The sequence below is a fragment of the Macrosteles quadrilineatus genome, unplaced genomic scaffold, assembly GCF_028750875.1.
Source record: "Macrosteles quadrilineatus isolate MER2022 unplaced genomic scaffold, UCM_ALF_1.0 Scaffold_6__1_contigs__length_79288215, whole genome shotgun sequence".
In the NCBI taxonomy this organism is placed as follows: domain Eukaryota; kingdom Metazoa; phylum Arthropoda; class Insecta; order Hemiptera; family Cicadellidae; genus Macrosteles; species Macrosteles quadrilineatus.
Genome location: NW_026542599.1, coordinates 19318599 through 19335662, shown reverse-complemented (window position 1 = coordinate 19335662; position 17064 = coordinate 19318599). Strand labels below are relative to the sequence as shown.

The 17064-nt window shown below is 35.3% G+C and overlaps 1 protein-coding gene across 1 annotated transcript; it reads right to left on the bottom strand.

Moving 5' to 3' along the window:
* Positions 1 to 100: 100 nt before the first annotated feature.
* LOC128996274 (uncharacterized) lies at positions 101 to 15747 on the bottom strand. Its single transcript, XM_054421478.1, has 13 exons — positions 15541 to 15747; positions 13944 to 14040; positions 12640 to 12772; positions 11339 to 11475; positions 10372 to 10498; positions 7450 to 7612; positions 6131 to 6273; positions 5272 to 5479; positions 4118 to 4245; positions 3416 to 3595; positions 2247 to 2414; positions 990 to 1134; positions 101 to 383 (listed from the first exon to the last, which is right to left on the bottom strand). The coding sequence occupies exons 2-13, from the start codon at positions 14032 to 14034 to the stop codon at positions 270 to 272; spliced, it is 1737 nt and encodes a 578-aa protein (XP_054277453.1). The 5' UTR covers positions 14035 to 14040; positions 15541 to 15747; the 3' UTR covers positions 101 to 269.
* Positions 15748 to 17064: the final 1317 nt, after the last annotated feature.

Below are 17064 nucleotides of genomic sequence, written 5' to 3'. Positions count from 1 at the left end.
AAAAACCACTAGGTACTCATCATTATTAACAAAAATAAAACAGAAAAAAAAACGAAATATAAACATAGATGGTATATTACTCATTACAAAAACTTATACAATACATACAAGACCAACTATACTGATCATTAAGAATATTTTACATTGGAATAAAAATATTAAATTAATAATTTACAATAATTATTCTTATATACAGACATCCTTTTGGTGAGGTATAACGGTTTTGTTTGCAAAAATTACAAAACTTAAATACTTAAGAGTAAAAGTGACTATTTATTTTCCACCATCTTGATGGGGATACCTCTGGCTACTAAAGCCGCAGCGTTACTGTAAGCTTGAGATGTCTCCCTCGCAAAGCGCATCAAACGCAATAGTTCTGGCTCCTAAAAATAAATTCAGATCAGTATACACCTTAACCATCCACTAATACATACATATAGTTAAGTCTTGAGCTGAGGAAGAGACGAGGCTGTTCGCAAGTGGAGACATTACCGGGGTAAATGCTTCAACCTAATGGACCAAAAGATGTTTAATCCTCGCACTTTTGGAAAAGTAAAAAATGAAAAGATACATTCACATTTGCTAGAGGCTTGAGCTACAAAATTTAAAGGGACACATAAGGTAGTATTGACAGCTTTAGAAAAATATTGTAATGGTTTGGACAAGGCAAGACACATGGAAATTAGATGGAAATCTGAAGATAGCAGATGACACAAGAAATGGAACATGTTTGGAGAGGTAAAAAAAATCACTTATACCCAAATCACAAAACGTTGGGTATTAGTTTTTTTACAACCATAATGGGAAATGTCAACAATAACCTCCTAAATAACAGAAGTAAGTAAGTTTAAGTAGGAAAACACAAAACTAAACCTAGGAATAAATAATCTCAGAAGAGCTACATTTACACTGTTTTCATGCAAAACTATACAACTGCAGTAACAATGTCATTTTTGTCCCCATCCACTCTATGAGCTATGCAAGTATACCTTGTTTGGCGCGAGCATGTCCCCTGTTGTGCGGAAGGGCTTGAGATCTATCGGTTCACCAGGTAGCCAGCTGTTGAGTATCATGACGGTCATACAATCTGTGTCATCACTGGTGACAGTCCACAGCATGCCTATTACACAGGCGCTGCCAACACAACAAATATTTACAGTCTGATCATTGTATTATATATTGATATAATATGTTTATTTTAAACTAGTGATTTTTCTATAAACAAATTTATCAATTCTCGATGCTGATGCCTGAAAAATCTATTCTAGTTACCAATACCGTTTCTTATAGTTTTACAAAATTTATTTTTCTGAATGGATTGGTTAAACTAGACCAACTCCTTTATGTCTATCCATAAAGTAGTTTTAAGGTAATGAAGTGTTTTTCAAGTAAAGAATAAATTAATGTAGCGATGGAAAATTCTAACTGCTCAATTTAAGTTTACATTAAACCATTCTAAACACTTAAATAACTACCTTATCAAAGGTAGGCACAAATGAAGATCTAAAAAAAATTTACAATAAAATTGTATTACAACTAGAGGTGTGCTAGCCTGATATTTTCGGTCAAGCCAGACTTGAGGTAGGCTAATATCATTTACTTCTCCCATGGTTGTGGTCCGATATAATTGTGATCTTCTGGAAACTGCGATCAATGCAAAATCCTGAATATCCGTTAGTCTGACAAGTACATTGTACTCTTTCCTTTTATACATCTCAATTGCTAAATCAATGATTAATTATCAATCATTGAGATAGGGACGTCACTTAGGTGTGCATTTTAACCCAAATATGAGTGAAGGATGAGTGTAGAATGGTGTGAGATGATCTGTGTAGCTTTGTTACTGACTAAGATCAGCTGTTTCATTAGCCAGGATACTTTATTTAAAGCCCAATGATCAGGAACAGCTGGGTCCAGTTTCGAACCATCAAAAAGCTACTGACTTTTCTCAGGATCGAACCGGCGACCTTTTGAGTAGTAGGCGAGCACTATAACCACTCAGCTACCCAGCCAGCCAAATGCTAATGCATACTACTGTTTTTGTGTTCTTCGACGTTGTCCATAGAAATGTAATGTTGACGAATGGAAATTACAAAAAAAATATTCTGATCATTGACAAAAAATTTTCTTCTAAAAAACATCTTTTGGTGCATAGGTTTCTACAGTAGTTCAACATTTTTTTAATAAAGTAGGCCTACATGCTGAAACTTTGGATTTTGTGATACAAAAACTGTACACCAAATTACCTGCCGGCCATAATGTATTTGTCTGAGACGCCAGTAGGTTCCGCTCTACCACCGAGATCCTGCAGGGCGACACTACTGCAGCCAAACAGTAGTGGCAAGGCGACCACTCGCAACTGGGAAATGTCTTCTGGGCGGAGGTAGTGTGAGCCGTTAAAGTGACCACAATATCTGTGAGAATCTCAAATATTAATGTAAATTTTGACAATGTAGTAAGCTGCTTTTAAGCAACATTAACGCAGTCGAGTCACAGTCGTTGCCCGAAGACCACGATTCTAAAATAAGGGACTGTGAAAGCATATTCATGAAGAATATGAACATAATAAATTGCTTTCTTACATATCAAAAAATAATGATATACTAAACCATTCTTCTCACCAGTATGTCACATGTGAGAACTTTAGTTCATTTGTTGAATCAATTAATTTTCAGAAAGCTTCTTACATTTGCTTTGTAATTAATTAAAGAATATACCATACAATTTCATAAATTAAATTTGAATCAAAACAATCCGAGACCTGGAAAAGCCCGACTAAAATAAAGCTAACTGTGGATTTCTTGTTTTCAATTTATTAGTGAGTATCCACTTTGCAAGTGCACTACTGACATAGTCAATTTTTTAAACTAAATAAAGTTAGCTAGATTCCTGAAATTTAATTATATTACTAACAAATAAATATAGAACTATAAAATATTTAAATAAACTCACCCTAAATTCTGAAATGAATTGGTTGGTGGTGACCAAAACGATTGCATGTAACAATTAATAAACAAATGAATTACACACTCCTTATCTACAAGAAACACTTCAAAAAATGCTTAATAACAGAATTGGTAAACACACAACAGTGGGATCTAGGGGGGCAAAGGGGAAATCGCCCCCTTCCGCCCCCCCCCCCCCCCCCCGAGACTTTGGTAAATAAATCTAGTTAAAATAATATAGTTTTAAATTGTAAAAAATGATCATGTTTTTGTCTCTAGATTCTCTACAAACATGAGTTTTCAGTTCAAATTTTCCAAAAATTTTCAGGGGTGGCCCCCCTTGACCAGCTCCATTTCCTCAGGACCCCCCCTCCACTGAAAGTCTACCCTTACAATCCAACTCCCCCCCCCCTCCGAAAATCATACCCTGGGTCCGCCACTGACACACAGCCATACAACTGATTACTTACAGGAAAACATTATGATCAACCAGAGCAGAGCAGAACTCATTCTCAGACGGACTCTGGCCCGATACGCCTTTCCACTGTGGCACACGCTTCTGCAGAAAACCCATCAGTCGAGACTCCATCTCCTTCAAATCTTGCCCAGGATTTACCACATAGAAGCCCAAGTCGAGATTTGAAACTAATCTGGAAAAAAAATCAACTATTGTCACATAAACTGTTCAATAATGTAAAAACAAAGCTGCAAAGTGCAAATACCCCCGGTGCAACAAACCTGCAGACTAACCGAATTACCACCTGGCTCGATTTCTAATAAAATATTCGCATCAAATTGTTGGATCAATTTCCTATTTAAATACCATCTATATATTAATACAAGCTATTTTCCTGTAGGTGTGCAAAATCTCTTTATGAATTAAAATAGGCTCAAAGATAAGTACAAAAAATGAATTTGAAATTAACAAAAAATTAACATGGGCTTTATGGGTAAGAAATTCCAATTACATGTTTTATTTACAGTGTGAGGTGAAAAATAGAGAAGTCTGTGTATGGTCGAGTTTTCGACCACTGGACGACCTCTAGTCAAGTTTAATGCATAGCCTACTTAGTGATTGAAAATGTCTACAATATTTTTGAGTACATTAACATTACCCTACCACAATTTATGCAATCCAAAAGAAATATCAACAGTTTGCAAAAAATATTTACCTGCAGCCATCCACAATTTGATTCTTATGCTCGTGGTACAAAGCATGCAGAAAGTGTATTGAAGGCACTCTTGACACTGGGTGCTTTTTGAACATTGGCAACATCTCCCAAGGTAACCCATCCAGTGCCTGGACATGAAAAAATTATTTGTTACTGCACTATCAATTCTATGTCATAAACGTGATATTTGGTGGCATAACTATAATAGAACATTGTTAGAATTGTGACAAGTATTTAACTATTAACTATTTTCAGCTCAAATTATCTTTCATTTTTTGATTTTTTACAACAATTTTGACAGAACAATTTTCAAATTAAATTGGAATTTGTGTGTGTCTCTAAAGGGGAAATAAGTGTTAAATTATGTAGCTAAACCAAACCAAACAAGTGTAATGTGACAATGTTTTGGACTGAACACTCCTTCTCATTTCGACACCTAACCAAACTCTTGTCCCAACTAAAAATAGGTTTTTCACATTTAACTGACAAAGTGGGCTTCCTTGCACTAACTTATTATAGTACAGAAAGTAGCTAATTGATGCATTTACTTACTTTTGAAACACTCATTTTTCCCTGCACTTAAGTAGCCTATTCCAACCAAATAAGACAAAACAATGTGCTTTTAGTAGGCACATAATATGTGTAGTGTAGGCCTACCCTTGAAAATAAATTGGCTTTAAGATACCACGACTACGATCAGCTGGTGCAGGGTTTCCCATTTTGTTCAACGATTGGATTTGACCTAACCTAAAACGTGTTGTTTAGTGTTTGAAAGACTAGATTTTTTTAAGAGGTTGGCGGCCTCTTTTAACCTTGCATTTGCCTGTCCACATGGATTAACTGCCCATGCGTGGAACGAGATCCAGCAAAGCAAGGGGTGAGCCAGTGCAGTACGAAGGTGAACTGTACTGATAAAATGTTTGCGGCAACCAGGATCTGAACTCTCAACATCACTGCCCAAAATCCGTGACGCTACCAAATGAGCCATCGACTCTCCTACAAATATTTATTTGTATTTTCTTTAGTACCCGTAGGAAAAACTGCGAGCACAATGTCCCACTTTGTACACTAGTTACACAAATAACTATTTTCTACGGGCAAATTGGCTAAAAGTCTAAACCAGCAGATACTAATACTAATTAATGCGTACTTACATCATCCACAATAAGTATAACAGGATATCTACGGGCGGCCAGCAGCATGGCCATATCCTCCTTGAAGGCGTTTATTGCTTTGATAAGGTCAATACCTAACTCCTTGGAATCAACGAGACAGCAAACAGCCGAATGGATCTCGGCTTTGTTCAGATAAACACAGCCGTCCACCACTTGGTACAGCAGTTGGCGATCTTTGCCGTCCATCCTGGTAACAAATTGGTGCACTGTAGAGGTTGTGTTTTGTTTACAAATTGTTTCTTATTATTTCAGTCATTTTCATTTATAACCTCGTTTAACCAAATATTAATAACTAATTATAAACAAAACTCGTCCCCTAGTTATATAACCAAACAGTAAAGCTCAAATCATGAAATTAACCTTAAAATAATAGAATCAAACTTTTGTCGACACTAGCGATCAGTGTCACTGTACATGAACTAGACTCGAAAAAGAGCTTCAAAATTTACAATGGGATGAAAAGTCTACTTGTGTTGGTTAGTCTATGCTATCGCGGTCAGGTTGATCAAGTAACAACGAAGGACACGCACTACGCAGAGCCATGTTGACGGGAGGTGCATCAAAACAAATACACAGTGGTTCAAAATGCACAAAATGTTGTACAAAAATATATCCTGCTGAACTAGTAAAAATCGTCAAATTTAATTTAAATTTTGGTTTTTAGAGTGAAGAGTTTGATCTCTCGATATCCTTCAAAATTTTGCGGTTAGGATCGCTATTCGCTTTCTCTTAAAAGATCACATTTAAAATGCCACTAGCCACACCAAAAACAAAAACTATATTTTTATCATTACTGCTGCCTTAAAGCAAAACTCGAGTTTTAAATTCTTCACCTTACTTGTATGTTTGGAATTTGTCACTATTGACCACTTTGTCTATACAAGCACGAATCTTCTGGTTGTAAGTATTGCAGCAAAGCCTGCCTGTGAATAGACATTTCCATTCTTTCAGCATTTTGCTCGACATTGCTTCGGCCACATCCTGAAAGAATAATAATTCCAAATAACAATAAGGAAATGAAAATATTATCGCTGGATTAGTTCTGTAGTGACATGCAATAATGTATAGGTTAACAGCAATACCATTACCAATTAGTGTAGTAGTGTAGTGTAGTAGTGAGTCGGTGGCTCAGTCGGTACCGTTGCGGACTTCGGGCCCAAGGCAGCGATGTCGTGGGTTCGGATCCTGGTCACTGCCGATAACATTTTATCAGTACAGTTCACCTTTGTACTGTACCGGCTCACTCCTTGCTATGCTGTAAACGATCCACGCACGGGCGCTTAGTCTATGTGGACGTGCAAATGCAAGGTTAAAAGAGGCCGCCAACCTCTTTTATTAAAAAAAAAAAAAAAAAAAAAAATTGATATGGGGACGCCAGCTTTATTTTACACCTGTATTTGTGTGTATTTTAACCCAAATATGAGTGAAGGGTGAGTGTAGAATGAAGCGAGATGCTACAAGCTTTGTTACTGACTATGATCAGCTGTTATTTGCCAGGATCATTTGTTTAAAGCCCTATGATCAGGAAAGTTTAGAATCATCAAAAAGCTACTGACTTTTCTCAGTAGCAATCCCTTTTGCCTTTTGATTGTCAGGCGAGCAGTTTTAAATTAGAGGAGAATTTTGATAGAATCTATGTAATAACATCCTGTCTGAATGAATGAATACAGTTAATCATGAGTTGAGGATCCCAATTGGAAAGTGGGTTCAGTATTAGCCCGGTTCAAAAGGCAAGAAATACACAGTGAACCTATCCCTTACTGTGCTGCACTTCTAAAATTTCTGGACAACCTACTGTAAATATAGAAACATATTACACCTACTCTATCGAATTTGTTACCAACACAGAATACCTTTGTGAATGTAGCCAGTAGTTCTTGTACGTAAGATGTTTGGTCACCCTATGCATTCCGCCAGACACAAACGGGATCACTAGATATAAAAAAAATGTAAATATTTTTGTAATTAAGTCTTAGTTACAAGAAAATAACTTAAGAAGAAGAACCCTTAAGAAGCTACACAAGCTGGTGAAATGCATAGGGTCTCAATAACTACAGGCTACAACAACAAAGGTAATCTAATATAATTCAAGATCTTGAAAATGGGATTGAAAATATAATATAAGTTACAACATAGAAAAACACATTAAACAACTACCTTGATATATTGTGATCCTTTCTCCCTTTCTTTTCTTATCTCTTGTGGTCTTGTTTTCTTAGTTCGTAGACATTCTATTGCCTGTTTCATCAATTCATATACAGTTGGCATTCCTGGTGGTTTCTCCGGCTTTTCTACTAGAACTGTTATCGGGTTGTTCTCCCTGAAAAAGTTGCAATTTTCACAATATAATGAAATTAGTCTATATTCTTTTATTGATGTACTAAAGCAACGTTTAGCATAGGTACTTTTCCATAATTTTTTTCTATTTAACGAATTAGTAAAATATATAAGAATAGTTCTATTATTCTATTATTATAGTTTTGGCAAAGCAGGTTCAAAGATCAAATAAAACAACACAATATTTTTTTTTCTTTATTTGGTATTAATTTCTTCTAGGTTTATTAAGTATTTACATCTTTGAAAATATTCCTTATTACCAAACCAGGAGTAGATACTAAAATATTTGCAGTGTTGGGAAGTAGCGCGCTACAAGTAGCGACGCTACAGTAGCGCGCTACTTTTTTTGTAGCGTTAGCTGTAGCTACGCTACTTTTAAGATTTTGTAGCTTTAGCTGTAGCTAGCTACATTTTTAAAGTAGTTGTAGCGGAATTTTAGCTACTTTTCTCGCTACATTAACATTGTTTGAGATAGTGATTTTTATCATAACCTCAACCTTACGTGAAACAACCTCTTTCAAACTGAGATTTTCAAAAAAATTAGGCCTTACTTTCTTGGCTTCATGCAGCTGGTTGCAGCCGTTTCATTCCCTATTACAACGTTGTGTGGACATGGAGGCCATTAAATGAGTGTTATCCACATTTTTTGGCTCTCATTTCCTTAATTTACTACTCTATGATTACTGTCAGATAAAATGAAATCGCTAGATGGCTAGATGCAGACGACGTTTAAACGTTACCGGTGACAAGAGAAGCTATTGAATGCTTGCAAGTGATTGACAGGGAAATTAGTAATCAATTTAGTTTAATTTTTATACCGATAGTGTTTAAACTTGGATTTTAATGGAAACCAACACTAAACCTTAAAATAATGAGAAAGCTGGTCTATCAACCTTTGCTTCAGCTGTTGATTGTGGTTCATCATCACAAGCCCTTCCTTGGTTAGTTTACGAAGTTTTTCAAAGGTTTACTAAATTAACAAAGAGGAAATTACCTGATGTGATTTTAGATATGCCTAGACTACATGATAATTGTAACGAAAAAATCTCCATATAACATGAAACTTACATTGAAAAAATAGCATAGTTTGCTCCTGCTAACAGCTCTTGTATAGGACTATTAATTCCTAGGCTATGCTATGGTTTAAGACGAATACCAAGTTCCAAGTTCAATTATTAGGAATATATATGTTTAGTCCTTGCAAGAACAAGCCTACTATAGCCAACTTGTTACATAGCCAAGTAGGCCTACATGTTATTTTTACTTTACAAATTTCAACATGTTTAAATTAAAAGCCGATTTCAGGATAAGTTACTGGATACTGTTTTCTGTACCAACTAGGTTGAAGCACAATTTGCCCTATGCATAATGACAATAAAGGACGATTTCTTGACATTGAAAAGTGTTATTCATAGAACAAGTAACTTATCACTTAAAAGTTTATAGCAATGTCGTTTTTAACATTAAAAGAAAGGCAATAAACTCCAATTTCAGTAGGCTAGGCTCTGTAAAAAAAATATTTTTAAATAATCGTTTTATAGTTTTATTGGTCTTAATTGTTGATATAAGACATCTATAAATGAATCTATATTAAAGAAATAAAATGAGCTTTTAAAATATAGTTTGGTTGTATGTCCTTTGAACTTAATGAAATTTACATTTAAGATGCTTAAAAATAATGCAATATTTAAAAATAAGTACTAAATATGATGGGACACCGAACTATTTGGTTCTGTTGTTGTAATGTTAGGTTTATAATGCCAAAAAATTAAATACAATCTAGGAATAATTTGTTTTCCAATTAATGTTAGATACAATACTGACATTTTTTTAAATGTTTGTTCAGTAAAAATGTAGTTGCAATTAATTTTACATTTACCTAATGTGTGTGGAATAAAAAGTAACGTCTTTGGAAAAGTAGCTAAAATTGTAGCTGTAGCTACATTTCATTGTAGCTGTAGTTGTAGCTAGCTACTTTTTCGGAACTGTAGCTGTAGCTGTAGCTAAGCTACTTTTTTTGAAATGTAGCAGTAGTTGTAGCTAGCTACATTTTAAAAGTAGCTTCCCCAACACTGAATATTTGTTCAACCATTCCAGCTTTAGAGAATTGCTTGTGATCACGTTGAAGACTTGTAACGTCGCGGAACCAAGAAAATCTGGCCAAACTGCAGAAGTTTTTAACCGTGATCGACGCTTGAGCACTACACTCATAACGTATTGAATGAGTTTGAACTAAGGGTAGCCTACAGTGTTTCAAATGGTTCCATAAGATTTATGATGTGGAAGGTCGCTGTGCTATACTTGTACCGAAAATGCACAAGGATTATCAGAAGCACCGGCGTGTGGCAAAATTGCAGTCTACCCAATTTTGGGCAGTCCCCCAGATTTTGGCCCGAAACAACGTGGCAACGCTCCCGCAGCGACTTCTTTTTGTTCTTCGGAAATAAGAAGGAGTTAAAAGGGAAGTGGTTCGGCACTGCCACAGCAGTTCAAACAGCTTCGACGAAGATTCTGAACATAATTACGCCAGCTGACTTTCAGGAAGCCTTCCGATAGTGAAAAACTTGCTGACAGCGGTGTGTCAACTCGGAAGGAAACTATTTTGAAGATTTTCAGTTCACTATACATAAATTTGCAATGCAATTCTTTTCCTAAGATCCATTAACACACTCTGTTATTAGGTTAGGCTATAGTTTTTTAGTTTTTTTCAAAGAAGGTATAAGCTTCAATGAAAAACCTTACTTGAGAGTTTCGCCGCAATGTAGCCGAGTAATGTAGATGTTCGCTGGCTCTGAAGGAGTGTCTTTGGGTCTGACTTTCAACTGTTCCGAAGGTGTTAGCTCTCTTGTGATCTGCACCACTGTCCATTCTGTAAGGAATAAATTATAAATGTGTATTAGAAGTTGCCAGAAAATTGTTTCACTTATTAGCTTAAGTGCCTATCTTTATTTAAAAAAATTAATTTATACACACAGTCACTATCTAAGCTACCGTAATTTAAAATAGAACTGAAATGTTAACTATGATAGTGTAAGTAAAGTTTGTACAAATCAACCTTGAAAAAAGCATGTTCACAACTAAATTAAAACAGCGACAATGTTGTATATCTATTACTTATTTAATACGCAAGCATGTTTTTTGTGACAATTACTCCTCCGAAACTACTGAACCGATTTACATGTTTTTGGTGTCATTGGAAAGAGCGTAACATGAAGTTGTGCAGGAAACTTTCTTTTTAGGGAAATAATCAGAGAGTGAGGCCCTAGGACCCTTTAAAGTTTCGTATTCCTCCATAAGATTAACATGGGAAACAAAAATTATTATGCAACTCCAGCTGTTGTCAGAAATTAAAAGTGAGAAGAAGAACATATGTTAATTGTAAACAGTCAATAAGTTTGCTACAAACATTGACTTGGTTGAAATGAAAAATTTACTATTTGAATTCGGGTTGGCGTAAATATTACAATGGAAAAAAGCGAGAGAGCCTGGATAAATTTATATATTCTGTTATGTACATCTGGAATATTTCCATAATCTTTGGGTCGAATCTTTTAAAGTTATCAGAAATTATGAACGTTATTCCTTTTAAAATAACACCTCTAATACTTAGAAATTGCTCGAATTCGAGCAACAGGGACACTAGTTTAACTTAATGCAGAATTTCTGGATTTAGATGTCTTGTGTGGCAAAAATACAGCAGAAAACGTACCTTTAGGCATTTCTTGCAGACGAGCCAACAATCCATTTTCTTCATCCTTCGCTAGATCACTTTGGAAATCAACATATTTTTTCTGTATTCCTTGTTCAACTGGGATTTTTGAACTTGTGGTTCTGTTACTTTTGATCCTAGAGACAGCAAAATAAGTGAGTTAGGTACAAGTTCTAGACCAGGAATATCACATTATAAATTATTTAAAAATGTAATTTCTGTACACCCCACACCCACAACCCCAGTAGTTCACTAAATTTAAATATCTTCTTGAGAAGGAGTGTATATTAGATCTTTAATCCTAAGAGAGTTTTGTAATACCAAAGGCATACATTGAAATGTCTCATCGATTTTTTCCCTTGCAACTGGTTGGCGTAGCCAAAAATCTACTTAGATTTGAGCGACCAAATGAGTCAGTGATTTAATGAGCCCACATTAAAAACACTGTTTACAAACAATGAACGAGTTGACTTAGGATTTGTCATTAGTTGATTTATTCTGGTTAAAAGAGTGACTTGACTCATCAAAGCTAAAGGCCTGTTTTGCCAAAAGCGGCTGATGCGTCTATCGCTCAGCGATGATCGCTGCCCACTGCTTTGCATTGTTTCAGGTAAGTCTATGTTGCCAAGTGTTTATCGCTACAGGTGCCAGTGTCTGTAACTGAATCGCTAGCATCTATCAAGAACCACTGCTCTTGTAGTAGAAGGAGACACAGTCACTAGCGATATTAGAAGAAGAAACATAAGTTCTACTGTTGGTTCTTAATTTTTTTTTAATTGTGTTTTTTACCCAGTTTGTAAGTTTAAAGACATGTCACAATCAAAGTGGGGATTTAATAGCAAAGAAGATAATGAAATGATTAGGCCTAAAGCCATTTCAGCACACCCGGCTTTCCTAGAATGGAGGGGATTTTCTATTATTAATTTATATAATATCCCTCTTCAGGACTATTTAAAACATAAAAATTTACTTCTTCCCTGGGTTCGCACAATAGTTCTAAAAGCACTTCATCATCCCATTCCTCGGTTAACAAATAATTCACCAGGCCTATTTGCTTTTTACAGCTCATTTTTCAAAACAGTACTCCTTTCGCCAACAAAGAAAACCACTCACTGATCAAATAATCACAAGGAACAGATACTTTGGCAAAATAGCCCGGAGCGATGGACGCTGAGCGATTATCACTCTAGCGATCATCGCTGTGTCAGATGCACCAGCAGCTTCTGGCAAAACAGGCCTTAAGCCTGTAAAACCCATGTCTACAACACTGAGGTTGAAATTAGGCCTACCCTAAAACTTACAAGTCTTGTTTATAGTCGTATCTGATTACTGTCTGTTGCCGTAAAGTAGCTGCATGCGCCTCGGTAAGGTGGTAGATTCCTTTAAGTTCTTGTTTGTTTGCTAAATACACATCGGCTATGTGCTTATGAATGTCTGAAAACGTCAACATAACACTTTGAACAAAGTAAAACAGTTTTTTAAGATGTGGATATACATGGCATATAAAACATGGAACACTGCAAAACTAGGAATTAACTGTTCAACAAGTTTGGCTAGTAACAATTGCTAAATTGATTAGATGGCAATTAAAAATGACCCAGGAATTTTGGCCTAAAAGGTTTAAATTAAAACAACATTTTAAAGCATCAGATAATCTACATTATTCCAACTAAAAGAGAATACCTGTATTTCAAAATGAAACAAAACCAAAAACTTGTGTTGTGTTTTAAGTCAATAGGGATATTTTAAAAGTTATATTTAACATTGTGCTATTCTGAAGATCATGCAGGTTGAAAATATTAGGTTGGTTTTATGAAAACAAATATTAATAATTATTAAAAACAAAAACTATGGGAGTGGTAATAGACTCAGACAGTGGGTACAATCTGCTATGTTGATACTGCACACTCTCGTTATGATTCAAGGACTCATTACTGCCATTGAATTATTAACACGTTCGCTGCGGCCCACAAAAAGGCGGGCATAGCCCCAGTGCAGCGCAGCTTCGAGCAGATCCGTTTCGCTTTCAAATATTTTAGTCTGACGAATAGCCAATGTTGTGCGGTGATGTTCTGCGTTGTGACTAGAATCGACGTAGTTTGCTGAAACATCCACAAATAGCAGCACTGTCTGGAACCAGCCAGTCCCATTGTATTGCCAAAAGAGAGAGAAAAAACGGGACAAGTTGATTTCATCTTGATTCTTGATTCTTGATTCTTGATTCAAAGCATAGGTACAAGAAGGGGTTTTTACGGGAATTTTCACTACCAGCCTACACCACAATAACTTAAAGCACTCATTCCTAGCCGGACATAAAAATACCCGTTCTTCCTGGTGTGCTGCTGCTCAGAAATTGAATGGAATGTAGGCAATGCCGGCACTCAACGGTGAGCGTTTAGCATGGCAGAAAGGAACTGGAGCACTCAACGGTGAGTGGCCCGCAGCGAACGTGTTAAGTTAGGTTGCACAGTTGTTGTAAGCCTATTTAGGTATGATAAAATGATAATCACCTAAACAGTGTAAGTTACAATTTACTGCCATTAAATACAAATGAAAGGTTAAGTTATTATTAGAAGTTGCATACAGTGTATAAAAGACAACTTACCCTGATAATAAGGTCCAACAACTAATGTAGGATTTAGAAGAAAATCTTTTTTCAAATTTTCAAGTTCAGAAAAAGAATTATCTTCTGCCATTATAACCTGAAACAAAATTCTGTGTTGATTCGTTGAATGCAAAACGAGTTCATCTTTAAGCTTTGAGTTTGAAACTAGATTTAAAAATGCAAACTTATAACCTCGCAGTATTTTCTTACAGGTGAACACGTAAAAGTAGGCCTAAGTTTGCTGTAGAAATCCTAGTTAGAAAAACCTAAAAGTTACAGCCTTTAAAAAAGATTCTACAGTAAGTTAATTTATTACCGGTAGCATATATCGTCACTGCCAACAATTTTTGGTAAGAGGTGAATAAAAGGGTAGACTTCCGTATCTGTTGGCACAAACAACCGAATGAATATATCCAATGAAACAATCAAATAATCAATATTTTCATTCGGTTGTTTGTGCCAACAGATACGGAAGTCTACCCGAATAAAGTTTCACCGATTACAAATTTAAAATGTCATGTTTTACCATAGATTAAACATATAAGGGAGTATGTTTAATTTATGGTTTTACTTTCAATTCTTTTCGTGCGGAATCTGAAAATGCAATCAGTTTTTTTAAGGATAGGGTCCTAAGTAGGCTATATGGTACAAAAACATCATAAAGATTAAGTTAAGCATTGATGGTTTATTATGAGGTTCAGATGATGGTTTGTGCGAGTCCAAGTTCTAGTGGCACCTAACATTTGAAGGGAAGGTATTTGGGGAGCAAATAGCTGTTTAAATCCAGGTATTTTTTTGAATTAGGTATTATTTCCTGTGTTCAACCGGCTAACTTTTTCCAATAGGTACCGGTACTGTAGTGCAAAAACAGTCCATGAAGGTAACATGAAACTCAGTTTATTATTTATTCCTCAACTCTAACATACCTTTCTAATGTAGGTAACCTAACGTCAAATCACATAGCCTAATAATATAACCACGAATTAGCATAGATACAGATCTACCTTCTTCACATGCCCAAATGGTAATTAATTAGTATAGGTGCCTCCAATTAATAAGAACTGATTAACTTAGTCCCTGTAATGATCAACCATCACTAACCAACCATCCGTTGCATTTCTAGATGACTTTTACGTTTGTCTTCGCATTCTAAGCCTAACTTAAACGTCTTAGCATTTATTGGTTCAAGTTAGCCTAGTGGAACTTTTACTTGTCACTATCTCTCGGTCTCTCATAAAGCTACTCCTAACACCTCATACTCGTCCAAACCTAAGCTGTCAATGGTTGTTTTGCAGACATTTTATGTAGTTTAACTTTGGTATTAATGTAATTAAATGTTTTACTAAATTATAATAATCTCACTCTTGTTCAAATTATATATAATAATAGATCAAACATACTCAATCTTACATAAAATGTATCATAATAGGCATAGGCCTAGACTAATATTTAGGCCTATTCATGTTTGTCATTAGGCTAGATTTGTCTTAACAAATATAGGTATTTATTGCAATCAATCTTGAATGATTACTTACTTATTCATAAAAAATAGGGAATAAAGTAAAGTAAGTGTGCATTAGTCAATGGGGCTATGTACCTGTTTTAAAATACTCTAAAGCTTTGCCAATGTATAAACAAGAGCATTCATAGACCTTGTCTGTCGAACCCGAACTGGCTTTAAACTTGAACAAACCACAAAATAAATAATATTACAGAAAAATTAGATGAAACATTTAAGTCCATACACGCAACAGACACTTAAGATGTATCCTTAAACTGAAACAAAACAGGAGACATAAACAAAACAAAACTAAAAGCAGTTAGTTTTTGGAAGGGAAGAGCAGACAACATTTTTAAAATTGAAATTGAAGTTGAAGGTTGGCTTGGTTGAAAAAAAAACAGAATAATAAACTACTATAATTGACAGACATTTGGAAGAACGGACCGCCTAAATAATTTAGCCATAGAGTACGGCAAAAACTCGTATTCAACCACATTCAACACAATCAAGAATGTATATTCCAGAACTTGGATGTCACAAATTTTACGGAAAGTAAATAAAAGAAACGTCTTGTAACTCTTAAAACATATACCTACGCTTATACTGTTACTCACAAGACGGTAAATATACAAAAAAGATGGTAAGTGGTGATCGATTTCGATTGGACACTCCAATCATCATCAGACCCAATAGGCGAATGACCTAATAAATTTTAGACATAAAATACATAGTAAGATCATGTAGATATTGTTTTAGTTTTTTATTAAATAGTTTTGAATGATTTATTTATTTTAGTTTTTGAGATAAGAGATTGAAAAGCTGTATATCCATGAAGTGTTAGTTTTACAAGGGTAATATTACAATGGTATTATTGGTATTAATAACTTGGTTTTTTTACCCTAAGCTTTTTTTGTTTGACGTTTTGCGCAGACTTAAGCGTATATTTTGTGGCAATCTTGTCTTAAGCTGTTGAGTTTTGTTTAAATAAACGAGCTGTTGGCCCATCATATACGCAAGGGAATCGAGTATAGTCAATTAAAACTAGCTGAGTATAATTCAGAACAGCTAGTTAACAGACTTGAAGGCAAATTTTGGCAATTTTAATAGAAAAAAACATCTCAATCAAATGTCACGTGGCCCCTATTCCTTCCATCGGATTATAGACTTGATATAAGCATTTGAAATCAGATAATTTTACAATAAAACAGCTAATTGTGCCGATTTGGAAAGCCATGAACATTTGATTGGTGGCCGATTCACACACACTGATTTCGAGTACAGTAGCTGCATCCTACATACCCCCTTCCTTGCTTTACTGGGATGATGATGACTCGGACGGTAATGTTGTCCTGTAATCCAGCTTTTAGGAGGAGGTCACAAATTGTGGATATTTATAGACATGAACTGTAGATGCGATACTCCCTGGTGTGGATTAACGTCCGTGCTAGTGAATACTACTACTATCCGCATCAGTACTCCTGATAATTAGACCAATTCGTTAATACCAAGGCAAAAATGTGGTTCGGATTCCACTAAAACCTGTAGGTCCCTTAGTTGCAATTTAGCTGTATTGGCTATTAATTAACAGATGTTTCTAAAGGAATATGTCGGCCTTAGTCA

Coding starts and splice junctions, on each gene's coding strand:
- LOC128996274 (XM_054421478.1), bottom strand. CDS start 14,034: ATGGCAGAAGATAATTCTTTTTCTGAACTTGAAAATTTGAAAAAAGAT. Junction 7,613..10,371: donor CATTGCGGCGAAACTCTCAA/GTAAGGTTTTTC, acceptor CAACTTTTTCAG/GGAGAACAACCCGATAACAG. Junction 4,246..5,271: donor TTATACTTATTGTGGATGAT/GTAAGTACGCAT, acceptor TTTCATGTCCAG/GCACTGGATGGGTTACCTTG.